Source organism: Oncorhynchus gorbuscha, linkage group LG14 (genome assembly GCF_021184085.1).
Source record: "Oncorhynchus gorbuscha isolate QuinsamMale2020 ecotype Even-year linkage group LG14, OgorEven_v1.0, whole genome shotgun sequence".
Lineage (NCBI taxonomy): Eukaryota > Metazoa > Chordata > Actinopteri > Salmoniformes > Salmonidae > Oncorhynchus > Oncorhynchus gorbuscha.
The window spans coordinates 83,052,034-83,071,769 of NC_060186.1; the positions used below are offsets into that span (position 1 = coordinate 83,052,034).

At 47.5% G+C, this 19,736-nt stretch overlaps 1 protein-coding gene across 1 annotated transcript; it reads right to left on the minus strand.

Annotated features, from left to right (window-relative positions):
* Nucleotides 1-13,521, minus strand: iyd (iodotyrosine deiodinase). The gene is made up of 5 exons (XM_046299131.1): nt 12,084-13,521; nt 8,835-9,032; nt 7,412-7,571; nt 6,431-6,587; nt 1-574 (listed from the first exon to the last, which is right to left on the minus strand). The coding sequence occupies exons 1-5, from the start codon at nt 12,271-12,273 to the stop codon at nt 392-394; spliced, it is 888 nt and encodes a 295-aa protein (XP_046155087.1). The 5' UTR covers nt 12,274-13,521; the 3' UTR covers nt 1-391.
* Between the last annotated feature and the right edge of the window lie 6,215 nt (nt 13,522-19,736).

Consider the following 19,736-nt stretch of genomic DNA (forward strand, 5'->3'; position numbering starts at 1 on the left):
TTTTCATTCTTTACCATTTTAACACAAAAAAGTTACAAAAAATACCTGATACCATTAGAATATGTATATATTAGAAGCATTCTAAGAAAAAAAACAAGTGAAATTTAACAATAAATTGAACAGTAAACCTGAATTTCCACCAAAAACCTGAACATTATTTGTCCGTGCCAGTAAAATGTTTTATGCTATAATTCACTCGATATCTGATGGATTATAAAAAATCTAAAAGTTTGGAATTCATTTATTGTCCAACTGTTGCATTTATTAGAATAGTAAACATTTTGATGACTGTTGCTGCTTTACAAATCATTGCAGATAACTGGGAGGAAGACGAGGACAGAAGGCACCCCTACATCTATGATGTCACTCGGCCGGGCCCTTTATGATGATGTCACAGGTGTACCATGATGTCGTCGAGTGGCTTGCGGGTGAGGTCGGGCACGGTGGCGTCGGGGGCGGGGTAACCAACAGGGAGTAGCATCAGCAGCTTCTCATTGGCTGGCCGACCGAGGAGCAGCCTGAGCTGGGGGCCGCAGTTGAGGGGCGTCGTCGTCACCGTCACCAGACCTGCATTCTGACAAGGGGATTGGACAGACTGCATGTCAGTCAAACACAGAGCGACATGGGTTCGGTCAGAATATCAAACATACAGAATCCAGAGGTTTATTAAGGGTTTTGATATGCTCTTATGGTTGCCTAGAGCTGACACCATTCCCTGTTCTATCTGACAGACAATAATGTCTGTTCTACACAACACATTTCTACGTCAACGTTCTGAAATGTAACATCCTTCTGTCTTTGTTTGACATTTTATTTCAAATCAAATATTTAGATGTTATTAATTAAGGGTGTAGTGTTCCTAGCTCCAACAGTAATACCTACCTAAATTCTTGTGTTCCTAGCTCCAACAGTAATATCTACCTAAATGCTTGTGTTTCTAGCTCCAACAGTACAGTAATACCTAACTAAATGCCTGTGTTCCTAGCTCCAACAGTAATATCTACCTAAATGCTTGTGTTTCTAGCTCTACCTAAATGCAGTACAGTAATATCTACCTTGTGTTCCTAATGCTTGTAATTCTACCTAAATGCTTGTGTTCCTAGCTCCAACAGTAATATCTACCTAAATGCTTGTGTTCCTAGCTCCAACAGTACAGTAATATCTACCTAAATGCTTGTGTTCCTAGCTCCAACAGTAATACCTAACTAAATGCTTGTGTTCCTAGCTCCAACAGTACAGTAATATCTACCTAAATGCTTGTGTTCCTAGCTCCAACAGTACAGTAATATCTACCTAAATGCTTGTGTTCCTAGCTCCAACAGTAATACCTAACTAAATGCTTGTGTACCTAGCTCCAACAGTACAGTAATATCTACCTAAATGCTTGTGTTCCTAGCTCCAACAGTGGAGTAATATTCACAACAATAAACACAATTCACAACAATACACACACATCTAAAATAATAGAATTAAGAAATATATAAATATTAGGACGAGCAATGACTGTCGTAGTGACTGTCGTAGTTCATAGTATATAAAATAATAATTATATATCTCTATACATACAGTGCCTTCAGAAAGTATTCAGACCCCTTGACTTTTTCCACACTTTGTTATTTTACAGCCTTATTCTAAAAATGGATTAAATAAAGAAAGATCAATTTCAGCAATCTACACACAATACCCCATAATGACATCACAATACCCCATAATAACATCACAATACCCCATAATGACATCACAATACCCCATAATGACATCACAATACCCCATAATAACATCACAATACCCCATAATGACATCATAATACCCCATAATGACATCACAATACCCCATAATGACATCACAATACCCCATAATGACATCACAATACCCCATAATGACATCACAATACCCCATAATGACAAAGCGAAAACAGGCTTTTAGAAATAGTTGCAAATGTATTAAAAATAAAAAACAGAAGTACCTTACTTACATAAGTATTCTGACCCTTTCCAAGGAAACTTAAAATTGATCTCATGTGCATCCTGTTTCCATTGATCATCCTTGAGATGTTTCTACAACTTGATTGGAGTCCACCTCTGGTACATTCAATTGATTGGACATGCCTTGAAAAGGCACCTGCACACCTGTCTATATAAGGTCCCACAGTTGACGGTTCATGTCAGAGCAAAAAATAAGCCATGAGGTTGAAGGAATTGTCCGTAGAGCTCCGAGACAGAATTGTGTCGAGCATTGAAGGTCCACAAGAATAGTGGCCTCCATCATTCTTAAATGGAAGAAGTTTGGAACCACCAAGACTCATCCTAGAGCTGGCAGTCTGGCCAAATTGAGCAATTGGGGGAGAAGGGCTTGGGGACCTCCCTGACCAAGAACCTGATGGTCCCACTGACAGAGTCCTAAGGTTCCTCTGTGGAGATGGGAGAACCTTCCAGAAGGACAACCATCTATGCAGCACTCCACCAATCAGGCCTTTATGGTAGAGTGGCCAGACTGAAGCCACTCTTCAGTGAAGGGCACATGACATCCCTCTTGGAGTTTGCCAAAAGGCACCTAAAGGACTCAGACCACGAGAAACAAGATTCTCTGGTCTGATGAAACCAAGATTGAACTCTTTGGCTTGAATGCCAAGTGTCACATCTGGCGGAAACCTGGCACCATCCCTACGGTGAAGCATGGTGTTGGCATCATGCTGTGGGGATGTTTTTCAGCTGCAGGGATTCGGAGACTAGTCAGGATCGAGGCAAAGATTAACAGAGCAAAGTACAGAGAGATCCTTGGTGAAAACCTGCTCCAGAACCTCAGACTGGGGTGAAGGTTCACCTTCCAACAGGACAACAACCCTAAGACAACACAGGAGTGTTACTCTTATACAGGAGAATACTCTTATTCTAAAAATGGATTCAATTGTCCCCCCCCATCAATCTACACACAATGCCACATAATGACATCACAATACCCCATAATGACATCACAATACCCCATAATGACATCACAATACCCCATAATGACATCACAATACCCCATCATGACATCACAATACCCCATAATGACATCACAATACCCCATAATGACATCACAATACCACATAATGACATCACAATACCCCATAATGACTAAGCAAAAACAAGTTTTTTTAAACGTTTTAAACGGTGTTGAAGGCAATGAACAGCATTCTCACATAGGTATTCCTCCAGATGGGACAGGGCAGTGTGTAGTGTGATGGTGATTGCATCGTCTGTGGATCTATTGGGGCGGTAAGCAAATTGAAGTGGGTTAAGGGTTACAGGTAAGGTGGAGGTGATACAATTCTTAACTAGACTCTCAAAGCACCTCATGATGACAGAAGTGAGTGCTACGGGGCTATAGTCAGTTACCTTCGCTTTCTTGGGTACAGGAACAATGGTGGACATCTTGAAGCAAGTGGGGACAGCAGACTGGAATAGGGAGATTGAATATGTCCATAAACACCCCAGTCAGCTGGTCTGTACATGCTCTGAGGACGCGGTAGGGATGCCGTCTGAGCCGGCAGCCTTGTGTGGGTTGACATGCTTAAATGTCTTTCTCACGTCGACCACGCAGGACCACAGTCCTTACTCACGTCGACCACGGAGAACAGCCCACAGTCCTTACTCACGTCGACCACGGAGAACAGCCCACAGTCCTTACTCACGTCGACCACGGAGAACAGCCCACAGTCCTTACTCACGTCGACCACGGAGAACAGCCCACAGTCCTTACTCACGTCGACCACGGAGAACAGCCCACAGTCCTTACTCACGTTGACCACGGAGAACAGCCCACAGTCCTTACTCACGTAGACCACGCAGGACCACAGTCCTTACTCACATCAACCACGGAGGACCACAGTCCTTACTCACGTCGACCACGGGGGACCACAGTCCTTGGCCGAGGGCTGCGTCGGTAGCACTGTGTTATCCTCAAAGCGGGTGAAGAAGGTGTTTAGCTTGTCTGGGAGCAAGTCGTCAGTGGCTGGTTTTCCCTTTGTAATATGTCATTGTCTGGAGTCCCTGCCACATACATCTCGTGTCTGAGCAGTTGAATTGCGACTCCACTTTGTCTCTGTACTGATGTTTTGCCTGTTTGATTGACTTACGGAGGGCATAGCTGGACTGTTTGTACTCAACCATATTTCCAGTGACCTTGTCGTGGTTCGCGCTTTCACAGTTTTTGGTTTGGGTAGGTTTTAATAGCCACAGTGGGAACAACATCCCCTATACACTTCCAGATGAACTCAGTCACCGTGTCAGTGTACTCGTCAATGTTATTCTCAGAGGCAACCCGGGAACATATCACAGTCCGCGTGATCAAAACAATCTTGAAGCATGGATTCCGATTTGTCAGACCAGCATTAAATAGATCTTAGCATGGGTACTTCCTGTTTGAGTTTCTGACTATAGGAAAGGTAGAGCAGAAGGGAGGTGTGATCTGATTTGCCGATGGGACGGCAGGGGAGGTCCTTGTAGCCATCCCGAAAGGGAGAGGGACAATGGTCGAGAGTTTTTGAAGCACCAGTACAACAGGCAATGTGTTGATAGAACTTCGGTAATGTTTTCCTCCCAAATTGTTTTTGTTAAAATCCCCAGCTACACTAAATGTTGCCACGGGATATGTAGTTTCCTGTTAGCACAAAGTCCAGTGTAGTTCCTTGAAGGCCGTCGTGATATCGGCTTGAGGGGGAATATACACGGTTGTGACTATAACCGAAGAGAATTATCTGGGGCGGTAATATAATTGTGAGGTATTCTAGGTCAGGTGAACAAAATAACTTGAGTTCCTGTACATTACCACAATCACACCATGAGTAGTTAATCATGAAACATACACCTCCACCTTTCCTCTTCCCGAAGAGGTCTTTATTCCTGTCTGCCCGATGTACTGAGAACCCCGCTGGCTGTATGGACGGGGACAGTATATCCGGAGTAGTGTCATGATTCCGTGAAACAGAGTATGTTACAGTGCCTGATGTGTCTCTGGAAGGAGATCCTCGCCCTGAGCTCGTCTACTTTACTGTCCAGGGAATGAACATTAGCGGGAATTATAGTCGGAAGCGATGGATGGTGTGCACGCCTCCTGAGTCGGACTAGAAGTCCACTCTGAATACCTCTTCTCCACTGACGGCGTCTTGGAGCAGCCTCTGGGATAAGTTTAGTTGCCTTGGGGGTACGAACAAGGGATCCAATTGGGGAAAGTCGTGTTTCTGGTCGTAATGCTGGTGAGTTACCACTCTCTGATATCCAGAAGTTCTTTCCCAATGTATTTTATAACACAAAAAAAACATTCTAGACTAATAATATAAGAAATAACACAAAACAAAAAAAAATACTGTGAAGTTGCTTAGGAGCTAGAGGCAGAGCTGCAGTGTCTGTCGGTGCCCTCTTCAGATAGAATAGAGAATCATATCAGTACGCCCCAGCGGTCCACGTCCCTGAGTACGCCCCAGCGGTCCACGGCCCTGAGTACGCCCCAGCGGTCCACGTCCCTGAGTACGCCCCAGCGGTCCACGTCCCTGAGTACGCCCCAGCGGTCCACGTCCCTGAGTACGCCCCAGCGGTCCACATCCCTGAGTACGCCCCAGCGGTCCACGTCCCTGAGTACGCCCCAGCGGTCCACGACCCTGAGTATGCCCCAGCGGTCCACGTCCCTGAGTACGCCCCAGCGGTCCGCGTCCCTGAGTTTGCCCAGCGGTCCATGTCCCTGAGTTCGCCTCCCAGTGGTCCACGTCCCTGAGTACGCCCCAGAAGTCAACGTTCCTGAGTTCGCCCCAGCGGTCCACGTCCCTGAGTACGCCCCAGATGTCCACGTCCCTGAGAACACCCCAGTGGTCCACGTCCCTGAGTACGCCCCAGAGGTCCACGTCCATGAGTACGCCCCAGCGGTCCACGTCCCTGAGTACGCCCGAGCGGTCCGCGTCCCTGAGTACGCCCCAGAGGTCCACGTCCCTGAGTACGCCCCAGCGGTCCGCGTCCCTGGGTACGCCCCAGAGGTCCGCATCCCTGAGTACGCCCGAGCGGTCCACGTCCCTGAGTACGCCCCAGCGGTCCACATCCCTGAGTACGCCCCAGAGGTCCACGTTCCTGAGTTCGCCCCAGAGGTCCACGTTCCTGAGTACGCCCCAGCGGTCCACGTCCCTGAGTACGCCCCAGCGGTCCGTGTCCCTGGGTACGCCCCAGAGGTCCACGTCCCTGAGTATGCCCGAGCGGTCCGCGTCCCTGAGTACGCCCCAGCGGTCCACATCCCTGAGTACGCCCCAGTGGTCCACGGGGGTTGTGACTTGATGAAATCTGAATGAGTGTGGTTGTCTCACCTAGCTATTTTATTAAGATGAATGCACTAGCTGTAAGTTGCTCTGGATAAGAGCGTCTGCTAAATGACTCAAATGTAAATGACCGTGTGTGAATGCTCTGACCTGCAGCGCGGCCAATAGCAGGCCACAGGAGATGGACACACTGATCTCATTGTAGTAATTAGTCCTCTTCTGTCCTCCAGCTACGATGCCGTACGTCTGTTTAAATATCAACACGAGGTAGGGAGCTAAATCAAGATACTGCTTCACCCAGTTAGTCCTGGGAGAGAGGGAGGAGAGAGGGGAGAGAGAGGGAGGAGAGATGGGGGAGGGGGAGAGGTGGGAGAGAGGGGGAGAGGGGGAGGAGAGAGGGGGAGAGAGGGAGGAGAGAGGGGGTGAGAGGGAGAGAGGGGGAGAGAGGGGGAAGAGAGATGGGGGAGGGGGAGAGGTGGGAGAGAGGGGGAGAGGGGGAGGAGAGAGGGGGAGAGAGGGAGGAGAGAGGGGGGTGAGAGGGAGAGAGGGGGAGAGAGAGGGAGGAGAGATGGGGAGGGGAGAGGGGGAGGAGAGAGGCGGAGAGATGGGGGAGGGGGAGAGAGGGAGGTTAGAGGGGGTGAGCGGGAGAGAGAGGGGAGGAGATGGGGAAGGGGGAGAGGGAGGGAGGAGAGATGGGGAAGGGGGAGGAGAGATGGGAAGGGGGAGAGATGCAGAGAGCAAGGGGGAGAGAGGGGGAGAAAGAGCAAGGGAGAGAGGGAGGATATTGCGAGGGAGAGAGGGCGGGAGGGGAGATGGAAAGAGAGGAGAGAGCGAGGGAGACAGGGAGGATATTGCGAGGGAGAGAGGGAGGGAGGGGGAGATGGAGAGAGAGGAGAGAGCGAGGGGGAGGGGGAGATGGAGAGAGAGGAGAGAGCGAGGGGGAGGGGGAGATGGAGAGAGAGGAGAGAGCGTGGAGGAGGGGGAGATGGAGAGAGAGTTATAAAAAATATTATCTGACTTGCGTGCATGCTGTATATCTACATGCTGTATATCTACATGCTGTATATCTACATGCTGTATGTCTACATGGTGTATATCTACATGGTGTTTTCACTGTGCATTTTATCTGACCTGAGCCTCTGCAGGTCGCTGACCCACTTGTCCCCCATTCTCTGACGGTAGTTGACTTCCTCCTCCTCCTCCACCACGAGCCTGATCTGGTGCTTCACCTCTGGGTCTGACACTACCACAAACGTCCAGGGTTCTGTGTGGGCTCCACTGGGGGATGTGCCTGGACAACACAGACAACACATTCATGTGTGTCTGTCTGTGTGTGTGTCTGTGTCTGTCTGCGCGTGTCTGTGTGTCTGTCTGTGTCTGCGCGTGTCTGCGTGTGTCTGCGCGTGTCTGCGTGTGTCTGTGCGTGTCTGTGTGTGTGTGTCTGTGTGTGTCTGTCTGTGTCTGTCTGTGTCTGTCTGTGTCTGTCTGCGTGTCTGTCTGTGTCTGTGCTTGTCTGTGTGTGTCTGTGCTTGTCTGTGTGTGTCTGTGTGTGTGTCTGTGTGTGTCTGTCTGTGTGTGTCTGTGTGTGTCTGTCTGTGTGTGTGTCTGTGTGTGTGTGTCTGTGTGTGTCTGTCTGTGTCTGTCTGTGTGTGTCTGTCTGTGTGTCTGTGTGTGTCTGTGTGTGTCTGTGTGTGTCTGTGTGTCTGTCTGTGTGTGTCTGTGTGTGTGTGTCTGTGTGTGTCTGTGTGTGTCTGTGTGTGTCTGTGTGTGTTTGTCTGTCTGTGTGTGTCTGTGTGTGTCTGTCTGTCTGTATGTGTCTGTGTGTGTCTGTGTGTGTGTGTCTGTGTGTGTGTGTGTGTGTGTGTCTGTCTGTATGTGTCTGTGTGTGTCTGTGTGTGTGTCTGTCTGTGTGTGTCTGTGTCTGTGTGTGTGTGTGTGTCTGTGTGTGTGTGTGTGTGTGTGTGTGTGTGTGTGTCTGTGTGTGTGTGTCTGTGTGTGTGTCTGTGTCTGTGTGTGTCTGTGTGTGTGTGTGTCTGTGTGTGTGTGTGTGTCTGTGTGTGTGTGTCTGTGTGTGTCTGTATGTGTGTGTGTCTGTGTGTGTCTGTGTGTGTGTGTGTCTGTGTGTGTCTGTGTGTGTGTGTGTCTGTGTGTGTGTGTCTGTGTGTGTGTCTGTGTGTGTCTGTGTGTGTGTGTCTGTGTGTGTCTGTGTGTGTCTGTCTGTGTGTGTCTGTCTGTGTGTCTGTGTGTGTGTGTGTGTGTGTGTGTGTGTCTGTCTGTGTGTGTCTGTCTGTGTGTGTCTGTCTGTGTGTCTGTCTGTGTGTGTCTGTGTGTCTGTGTCTGTGTGTGTCTGTGTGTGTCTGTCTGTGTGCATTATGTGTGTGTGTGTCTGTGTGTGTCTGTCTGTGTGTGTGTGTCTGTGTCTGTGTGTGTCTGTGTGTGTGTGTGTGTGTGTGTCTGTGTGCATTATGTGTGTGTGTGTCTGTGTGTGTCTGTCTGTGTGTGTGTGTCTGTGTCTGTGTGTGTCTGTGTGTGTGTGTGTCTGTGTGTGTGTTACCTGCAGTGCGGATGACGTTGTCGATGACCTGTCGTGGAACGGGCTCTGGGCTGATGAAGCGGACAGACCTCCTCTGGTTCATCAGGCTGAAGAAGTCCTGTGACCTCTGAACCATGACCTCTACGGGGTACCGAGAAGCCGGGTAGGGCACGTGGGCCAGCTCCTCCTCCCCACCACTCTCCACCCAATCACCATCCTCTAAAACCAGACAGACAGGGGGGAAGACCAATCGTCTGAATTATGAAGCTACAGAAAGCAAGGCGTTTTAAATTGTAGGTGGATTGAATGAGATGAAAGGCGCAATCTGCATTGTTAATGTATAGTCAGATGTGCACGTCATGCACATCATGCACATCATGCACATCATGCACATATTGGTTGGTTAGTGTAACCATTTGTATAGCTACTTGACCGAATGTGTTCATTCATACTACCTTGAGTTGCGCTCATAATTTCTGTGGTTCTCTATGGTTAATGATCTGTTCTGTGGTTAATGATCTGTTCTGTGGTTAATGATCTGTTCTGTGGTTCTCTATGGTTAATGATCTGTTCTGTGGTTAATGATCTGTTCTGTGGTTAATGATCTGTTCTGTGGTTCTCTGTGGTTAATGATCTGTTCTGTGGTTAATGATCTGTTCTGTGGTTAATGATCTGTTCTGTGGTTAATGATCTGTTCTGTGGTTAATGATCTGTTCTGTGGTTAATGATCTGTTCTGTGGTTAATGATCTGTTCTGTGGTTAATGATCTGTTCTGTGGTTAATGATCTGTTCTGTGGTTAATGATCTGTTCTGTGGTTAATGATCTGTTCTGTGGTTAATGATCTGTTCTGTGGTTAATGATCTGTTCTGTGGTTCTCTATGGTTAATGATCTGTTCTGTGGTTAATGATCTGTTCTGTGGTTAATGATCTGTTCTGTGGTTAATGATCTGTTCTGTGGTTAATGATCTGTTCTGTGGTTAATGATCTGTTCTGTGGTTAATGATCTGTTCTGTGGTTAATGATCTGTTCTGTGGTTAATGATCTGTTCTGTGGTTAATGATCTGTTCTGTGGTTCTCCATGGTTAATGATCTGTTCTGTGGTTAATGATCTGTTCTGTGGTTAATGATCTGTTCTGTGGTTAATGATCTGTTCTGTGGTTCTCTATGGTTAATGATCTGTTCTGTGGTTAATGATCTGTTCTGTGGTTAATGATCTGTTCTGTGGTTAATGATCTGTTCTGTGGTTAATGATCTGTTCTGTGGTTAATGATCTGTTCTATGGTTAATGATCTGTTCTATGGTTAATGATCTGTTCTATGGTTCTCTATGGTTAATGATCTGTTCTATGGTTAATTATCTGTTCTGTGGTTAATGATCTGTTCTGTGGTTCTCTATGGTTAATGATCTGTTCTGTATTAATAGATCTGTTCTGAGTTAATGATCTGTTCTGAGAGGTTAATGATCTGTTCTGTTCTGTGGTTAATGATCTGTTCTAAAGTTAATTTCTGTTCTGTCCACCCAGACTAGTTGCAGCTAACTCCATCTGTTCTGTGGAGTAATGATCTGAGTTTAGTTGGTTAATGATCTGTTCTGGGTTCTCTGTAGGTTAATGATCTGTTCTGTGAATAAATGATCTGTTCTGTGGTTAATGATCTGTTCTGTGGTTCTCTGTGGTTAATGATCTGTTCTGTGGTTAATGATCTGTTCTGTGGTTAATGATCTGTTCTGTTGTTAATGATCTGTTCCCCCATGCACACATCAATTAGGAAGGAAAATAAGGTTCTCTCTCTATATATTTCTTTCTCTTGTCTTGGCAGTCATTTTCTCGCTTTGGGTTCAAAGGTTGAGCAATATATAGACATAGACTGTAGACTGAGTCAGACTGAGTATTGAGAGGAGAGGGGGGATTGCACACGACATTGTTCTGTGTAATTGCGGGCTATTCTTTGGGTGCTAAAGTCACTTTTGAAAAAAAAACGTCTGAGCTCCAGTCCAGCCAGATTAGTTGCAGCTTAACTCCATCATAAATTGTAGAGTTTAGTTTAGTTGAGTTTAGTTGGCTAGTCCTAGAATAAAGGGCTATAGGTCCAGAGTAAAGGGATATAGGTCTAGAATAAAGGGCTATAGGTCTAGAGTAAAGGGCTATAGGTCTAGAATAAAGGGCTATAGGTCCAGAGTAAAGGGCTATAGGTCTAGAGTAAAGGGATATAGGTCTAGAATAAAGGGCTATAGGTCTAGAGTAAAGGGCTATAGGTCTAGAGTAAAGGGCTATAGGTCTAGAGTAAAGGGCTATAGGCTATAGGTCTAGAGTAAAGGGCTATAGGTCTGGAGTAAAGGGCTATAGGTCTAGAGTAAAGGGCTATAGGCTATAGGTCTAGAGTAAAGGGCTATAGGTCTAGAGTAAATGGCTATAGGTCTAGAGTAAAGGGCTATAGGTCTGGAGTAAAGGGCTATAGGTCTAGAGTAAAGGGCTATAGGTCTAGAATAAAGGGCTATAGGTCTGAGTAAAGGGCTATAGGTCTAGAATAAAGGGCTATAGGTCTAGAATAAAGGGCTATAGGTCTGGAGTAAAGGGCTATAGGCTATAGGGTAAGCTAGCAGGTAGCAGCAGGTCTCTGTTTGACCCAGCGGACCTAGAGGAGTGCTCTGACGCAGAGAAACCAGTCGACTGCACCGGTGGCTTTAATAGCATGCTTTTCATAGGCTACACACAGCCTTTACCACAGTGGTATTCAAAGTCGGGGTCGTGGGCTCGCTGGGGGACTGCAGTGGGGTCCACCCCACACAACAACAAAACTATTTATTTTTATTTTTAGGGTCAAATAATGAAGAGAAAGATTTTTTTTTAAACTGTTTTATTGAGTAAATGTATTTATTGGTTTCTTTTGAATTTGATAAGAGATGAAAATGTCATGAATTGAAGGTTATTTGTTGATGTAAACATCTAAATGTACATATTTTAAGGTTTTATTTGGGGTGGGGTCCCATCTCTTTCCAGTAATGCCCTTTCTCAGTCTGTTATGTTTGTCCAGTAATTTGGATGTAAAAAATGTACACGAACATGTCTTGCGTATAATGCCATTCACACTAAATTGGGAAATATCATCTTGCCACAATCCGTCAATTATTTATTCGGTACAAGTTAGATTTGTTTTGCATATTTTCGCAAGCTGTTGACCAATAGAAATGGTCATTTCCTTTCAAATCCAAGAAGGGAAGTGAACAAGTGCACACTTCGGTAGATAGGAGAGGTTATTAGGGCTAACTACCTTCATCTTTGTGTCGGATCTCTGTGTCGTCCTGAAGATCCTCGTCTACCCACGGTCGGGCCTCGGCCTCGGGCTTCGGCTCACGTTTCACTGCCTTGTTCTCCTTCTTCTGAGAGCTTTTGAACAGAAAAACTAGGATCACGCATAAAACAGCCACAAACACCGGCGTGAGAGTGGAGAGAAGGGCCATGCTGACTGACAGCAATAATCTGAACACAACTGATAGAAACAGACAGTCTGCCAGCCAGGCGGGCGCTCCGCTGCTCAACGGATCTCGTTCGTACCAAAATGCACCCTATTCCCTGTCTAGTGCACTATTTTGAGCTGGGCCCATAGGAATCTGGTAGAAAGTAGTGCACTATGTAGGGAACAGTATGCCATTTTTGGACACAAGCCCTGGTTGCGAAACAGTCCGGAATCAGGGGGAGTAGAGTTGACTGGGTTAATCATCAAGCACTGAACTGCACTGCATGACATAATAGGCTTTATTTCTAGATTATACATTAGGCCTATAACATCTATAGGGCTAGTTTTAAAAAGTTACGCGCACCAATCAGTATTTAAGGAAATAGACTGATATAGTCTATAGCCTACATCTGGGTCGGTAAAATATAGTCTATAGCCTACATCTGGGTCGGTATAATATAGTCTATAGCCTACATCTGGGTCATTGATATAGTCTATAGCCTACATCTGGGTCGTTGATATAGTCTATAGCCTACATCTGGGTCGGTAAAATATAGTCTATAGCCTACATCTGGGTCGTTGATATAGTCTATAGCCTACATCTGGGTCGTTGATATAGTCTATAGCCTACATCTGGGTCTTTGATAGTCTATAGCTTACATCTGGGTCGTTGATATAGTCTATAGCCTACATCTGGGTCGTTGATATAGTCTATAGCCTACATCTGGGTCATTGATATAGTCTATAGCCTACATCTGGGTCGGTAAAAATCAAGTGTTCAGGATTTGAAAACATAATAACTTTTCTGCAACATGTTTTAAATAACCAGGGGTAGGGTTAACCCCTGATCATCTCGGTTCCACTCGATCGTCTCAGTTCCACTCGATCACCTCAGTTCCAGTCTATCGTCTCAGTTCCACTCGATCGTCTCAGTTCCAGTCGATCGTCTCAGTTCCAGTCGATTTTCTCAGTTCCACTCGATCGTCTCAGTTCCAGTCGATCGTCTCAGTTCCAGTCGATTTTCTCAGTTCCACTCGATCGTCTCAGTTCCACTCGATCGTCTCAGTTCCACTACATTACACATCGGAGTCGTTGGACGAAGGTGTCTTCGATAGAGGGGAGTAAGATCTCCGATGCTCGGTGTGAACATTAACGCACGTTGCTCGCGGTACTGTTTCGGGAAGCATGAGGACCTTCAATTTCACATCAGTGAGAAATCATTTTTCACACCTCGATAAGGTTAGTGTTCCCACACGGCCATATCTCCATGTCACAGCAATTGTTTACAGAAAACAAGATGGAAGACGAGGCGACCACCCGTGCTAATTAGTAATATAGCATGCTCCAACACCTGTGAGTAAGCATAACTCAGAAGTGTATGGATCTGTAACTGCTACAGTGTAGTTTAGTAGGATGGAGGCTCCATAGCTGTATGGATCTGTAACTACTACAGTGTAGTTTAGTAGGATGGAGGGTCTCCATAGTTTAGTAGGATGGAGGCTGTATGGATCTGTAACTGATACAGTGTATGGATTTAACTACTACAGTGTAGGATGGAGGATCTGTAACTGGTGTATTTAGTAGGATGGAGGCTGTATGGATCTGTAACTACTACAGTGTAGTTTAGTAGGATGGAGGCTCCATAGCTGTATGGGTCTGTAACTGCTACAGTGTAGTTTAGTAGGATGGAGGCTGTATGGATCTGTAACTACTACAGTGTAGTTTAGTAGGATGGAGGCTGTATGGATCTGTAACTACTACAGTGTAGTTTAGTAGGATGGAGGCTGTATGGATCTGTAACTACTACAGTGTAGTTTAGTAGGATGGAGGCTCCATAGCTGTATGGGTCTGTAACTGCTATAGTGCAGTTTATTTAGTAAATATTTGAGCTGCCTTGTTGGTTAATGACTTGTAAGTAAGCATTTCAAATCAAATGCTATTGGTTAGCAGATGTTCATGCGAGTGTAGCGAAGTAGCGAAATGCTTGTGCCTCTAGTTCCGACAGTGCAGTGATATCTAACAAGTACTCAGGTAAACAATGCCAAGCATGGGCTGCTGTCACACCAGACTGATTACAGGGTAAGGACACTGATAGATTTCCCACCCATATGAAGTGTTCCCAACCCTACTAACTTAAAGATCACTGTCTAGGGGCAACTCATCAGCATCTAGGGGCAACTCATCAGCATCTAGGGGCAACTCATCAGTGTCTAGGGGCAACTCATCAGTGTCTAGGGGCAACTCATCAAGATCAGTGTCTAGGGGCAACTCATCAGTGTCTAGGGGCAACTCATCAGTGTCTAGGGGCAACTCATCAGTGTCTAGGGGCAACTCATCAAGATCAGTGTCTAGGGGCAACTCATCAGTGTCTAGGGGCAACTCATCAGCATCTAGGGGCAACTCATCAAGATCAGTGTCTAGGGGCAACTCATCAAGATCAGTGTCTAGGGGCAACTCATCAGCGTCTAGGGGCAACTCATCAGCGTCTAGGGGCAACTCATCAGTGTCTAGGGGCAACTCATCAGAGTCTAGGGGCAACTCATCAGTGTCTAGGGGCAACTCATCAGTGTCTAGGGGCAACTCATCAAGATCAGTGTCTAGGGGCAACTCATCAAGATCAGTGTCTAGGGGCAACTCATCAGCGTCTAGGGGCAACTCATCAGCGTCTAGGGGCAACTCATCAGTGTCTAGGGGCAACTCATCAGAGTCTAGGGGCAACTCATCAGTGTCTAGGGGCAACTCATCAGTGTCTAGGGGCAACTCATCAAGATCAGTGTCTAGGGGCAACTCATCAGTGTCTAGGGGCAACTCATCAAGATCAGTGTCTAGGGGCAACTCATCAGTGTCTAGGGGCAACTCATCAAGATCAGTGTCTAGGGGCAACTCATCAGTGTCTAGGGGCAACTCATCAAGATCAGTGTCTAGGGGCAACTCATCAGTGTCTAGGGGCAACTCATCAAGATCAGTGTCTAGGGGCAACTCATCAGTGTCTAGGGGCAACTCATCAAGATCAGTGTCTAGGGGCAACTCATCAGTGTCTAGGGGCAACTCATCAAGATCAGTGTCTAGGGGCAACTCATCAGTGTCTAGGGGCAACTCATCAGTGTCTAGGGGCAACTCATCAAGATCAGTGTCTAGGGGCAACTCATCAGTGTCTAGGGGCAACTCATCAGCGTCTAGGGGCAACTCATCAGTGTCTAAGGGCAACTCATTAGTGTCTAGGGGCAACTCATCAGTGTCTAGGGGCAACTCATCAGTGTCTAGGGGCAACTCATCAGCGTCTAGGGGCAACTCATCAAGATCAGTGTCTAGGGGCAACTCATCAAGATCAGTGTCTAGGGGCAACTCATCAGTGTCTAGGGGCAACTCATCAGCGTCTAGGGGCAACTCATCAGTGTCTAGGGGCAACTCATCAGTGTCTAGGGGCAACTCATCAGTGTCTAGGGGCAACTCATCAGTGTCTAGGGGCAACTCATCAGCGTCTAGGGGCAACTCATCAAGATCAGTGTCTAGGGGCAACTCATCAAGATCAGTGTCTAGGGGCAACTCATCAAGATCAGTGTCTAGGGGCAACTCATCAAGATCAGTGTCTAGGGGCAACTCATCAGCGTCTAGGGGCAACTCATCAAGATCAGTGTCTAGGGGCAACTCATCAAGATCAGTGTCTAGGAGCAACTCATCAGTGTCTAGGGGCAACTCATCAGTGTCTAGGGGCAACTCATCAAGATCAGCGTCTAGGGGCAACTCATCATGATCAGTGTCTAGGGGCAACTCATCAGCGTCTAGGGGCAACTCATCATGATCAGTGTCTAGGGGCAACTCATCAGCGTCTAGGGGCAACTCATCAGCGTCTAGGGGCAACTCATCAGCGTCTAGGGGCAACTCATCATGATCAGTGTCTAGGGGCAACTCATCAGTGTCTAGGGGCAACTCATCAGCGTCTAGGGGCAACTCATCAGTGTCTAGGGGCAACTCATCATGATCAGTGTCTAGGGGCAACTCATCAGTGTCTAGGGGCAACTCATCAAGATCAGCGTCTAGGGGCAACTCATCAGCGTCTAGGGGCAACTCATCAGTGTCTAGGGGCAACTCATCAGCGTCTAGGGGCAACTCATCAGCGTCTAGGGGCAACTCATCAGCGTCTAGGGGCAACTCATCAGCGTCTAGGGGCAACTCATCATGATCAGTGTCTAGGGGCAACTCATCAAGATCAGCGTCTAGGGGCAACTCATCAGTGTCTAGGGGCAACTCATCAGCGTCTAGGGGCAACTCATCATGATCAGTGTCTAGGGGCAACTCATCATGATCAGCATCTAGGGGCAACTCATCAGTGTCTAGGGGCAACTCATCAGTGTCTAGGGGCAACTCATCATGATCAGTGTCTAGGGGCAACTCATCATGATCAGTGTCTAGGGGCAACTCATCAGTGTCTAGGGGCAACTCATCAGTGTCTAGGGGCAACTCATCAGTGTCTAGGGGCAACTCATTAGTGTCTAGGGGCAACTCATCATGATCAGTGTCTAGGGGCAACTCATCATGATCAGTGTCTAGGGGCAACTCATCATGATCAGTGTCTAGGGGCAACTCATCAAGATCAGTGTCTAGGGGCAACTCATCAGTGTCTAGGGGCAACTCCTTCGTGGTCCTTCTGTAGCTCAGTTGGTAGAGCATGGCGCTTGTAACGCCAGGGTAGTGGGTTCGATCCCCGGGACCACCCATACGTAGAATGTATGCACACATGACTGTAAGTCGCTTTGGATAAAAGCGTCTGCTAAATGGCATATATTATTATTATTATATTATTATATTATATTAACTCATCAGCGTCTAGGGGCAACTCATCAGTGTCTAGGGGCAACTCATCAGTGTCTAGGGGCAACTCATCAGCGTCTAGGGGCAACTCATCAGCGTCTAGGGGCAACTCATCAGCGTCTAGGGGCAACTCATCAGTGTCTAGGGGCAACTCATCAGCGTCTAGGGGCAACTCATCAGTGTCTAGGGGCAACTCATCAGTGTCTAGGGGCAACTCATCATGATCAGTGTCTAGGGGCAACTCATCAGTGTCTAGGGGCAACTCATCAGTGTCTAGGGGCAACTCATCAGCGTCTAGGGGCAACTCATCAGTGTCTAGGGGCAACTCATCAGTGTCTAGGGGCAACTCATCATGATCAGTGTCTAGGGGCAACTCATCAGCGTCTAGGGGCAACTCATCAGTGTCTAGGGGCAACTCATCAGCGTCTAGGGGCAACTCATCAGTGTCTAGGGGCAACTCATCAGTGTCTAGGGGCAACTCATCATGATCAGTGTCTAGGGGCAACTCATCAGTGTCTAGGGGCAACTCATCAGCGTCTAGGGGCAACTCATCAGTGTCTAGGGGCAACTCATCAGTGTCTAGGGGCAACTCATCATGATCAGTGTCTAGGGGCAACTCATCAGTGTCTAGGGGCAACTCATCAGTGTCTAGGGGCAACTCATCAGCGTCTAGGGGCAACTCATCAGTGTCTAGGGGCAACTCATCAGTGTCTAGGGGCAACTCATCATGATCAGTGTCTAGGGGCAACTCATCAGTGTCTAGGGGCAACTCATCAGCGTCTAGGGGCAACTCATCAGTGTCTAGGGGCAACTCAGCAGTGTCTAGGGGCAACTCATCAGTGTCTAGGGGCAACTCATCATGATCAGTGTCTAGGGGCAACTCATCAGTGTCTAGGGGCAACTCATCATGATCAGTGTCTAGGGGCAACTCATCAAGATCAGTGTCTAGGGGCAACTCATCAGTGTCTAGGGGCAACTCATCAGCGTCTAGGGGCAACTCATCAGTGTCTAGGGGCAACTCATCAGCGTCTAGGGGCAACTCATCAGTGTCTAGGGGCAACTCATCAGTGTCTAGGGGCAACTCATCAGCGTCTAGGGGCAACTCATCAGCGTCTAGGGGCAACTCATCAGCGTCTAGGGGCAACTCATCAGTGTCTAGGGGCAACTCATCAGCGTCTAGGGGCAACTCATCAGTGTCTAGGGGCAACTCATCAGTGTCTAGGGGCAACTCATCAAGATCAGCGTCTAGGGGCAACTCATCAGCGTCTAGGGGCAACTCATCAGCGTCTAGGGGCAACTCATCAGTGTCTAGGGGCAACTCATCAGCGTCTAGGGGCAACTCATCAGCGTCTAGGGGCAACTCATCAGCGTCTAGGGGCAACTCATCAGCGTCTAGGGGCAACTCATCATGATCAGTGTCTAGGGGCAACTCATCAAGATCAGCGTCTAGGGGCAACTCATCAGTGTCTAGGAGCAACTCATCAGCGTCTAGGGGCAACTCATCATGATCAGTGTCTAGGGGCAACTCATCATGATCAGCGTCTAGGGGCAACTCATCAGTGTCTAGGGGCAACTCATCAGTGTCTAGGGGCAACTCATCAGTGTCTAGGGGCAACTCATCAGTGTCTAGGGGCAACTCATCATGATCAGTGTCTAGGGGCAACTCATCATGATCAGTGTCTAGGGGCAACTCATCATGATCAGTGTCTAGGGGCAACTCATCAGTGTCTAGGGGCAACTCATCATGATCAGTGTCTAGGGGCAACTCATCAAGATCAGTGTCTAGGGGCAACTCATCAGTGTCTAGGGGCAACTCCTTCGTGGTCCTTCTGTAGCTCAGTTGGTAGAGCATGGCGCTTGTAACGCCAGGGTAGTGGGTTCGATCCCCGGGACCACCCATACGTAGAATGTATGCACACATGACTGTAAGTCGCTTTGGATAAAAGCATCTGCTAAATGGCATATATTATTATTATTGTTATATTATTATATTATATTAACTCATCAGCGTCTAGGGGCAACTCATCAGTGTCTAGGGGCAACTCATCAGTGTCTAGGGGCAACTCATCAGCGTCTAGGGGCAACTCATCAGCGTCTAGGGGCAACTCATCAGCGTCTAGGGGCAACTCATCAGTGTCTAGGGGCAACTCATCAGCGTCTAGGGGCAACTCATCAGTGTCTAGGGGCAACTCATCAGTGTCTAGGGGCAACTCATCATGATCAGTGTCTAGGGGCAACTCATCAGTGTCTAGGGGCAACTCATCAGTGTCTAGGGGCAACTCATCAGTGTCTAGGGGCAACTCATCAGTGTCTAGGGGCAACTCATCATGATCAGTGTCTAGGGGCAACTCATCAGCGTCTAGGGGCAACTCATCAGTGTCTAGGGGCAACTCATCAGCGTCTAGGGGCAACTCATCAGTGTCTAGGGGCAACTCATCAGTGTCTAGGGGCAACTCATCAGTGTCTAGGGGCAACTCATCATGATCAGTGTCTAGGGGCAACTCATCAGTGTCTAGGGGCAACTCATCAGCGTCTAGGGGCAACTCATCAGTGTCTAGGGGCAACTCATCAGTGTCATCAGTGGGGGCAACTCATCAGTGTCTAGGGGCAACTCATCAGTGTCTAGGGGCAACTCATCAGTGTCTAGGGGCAACT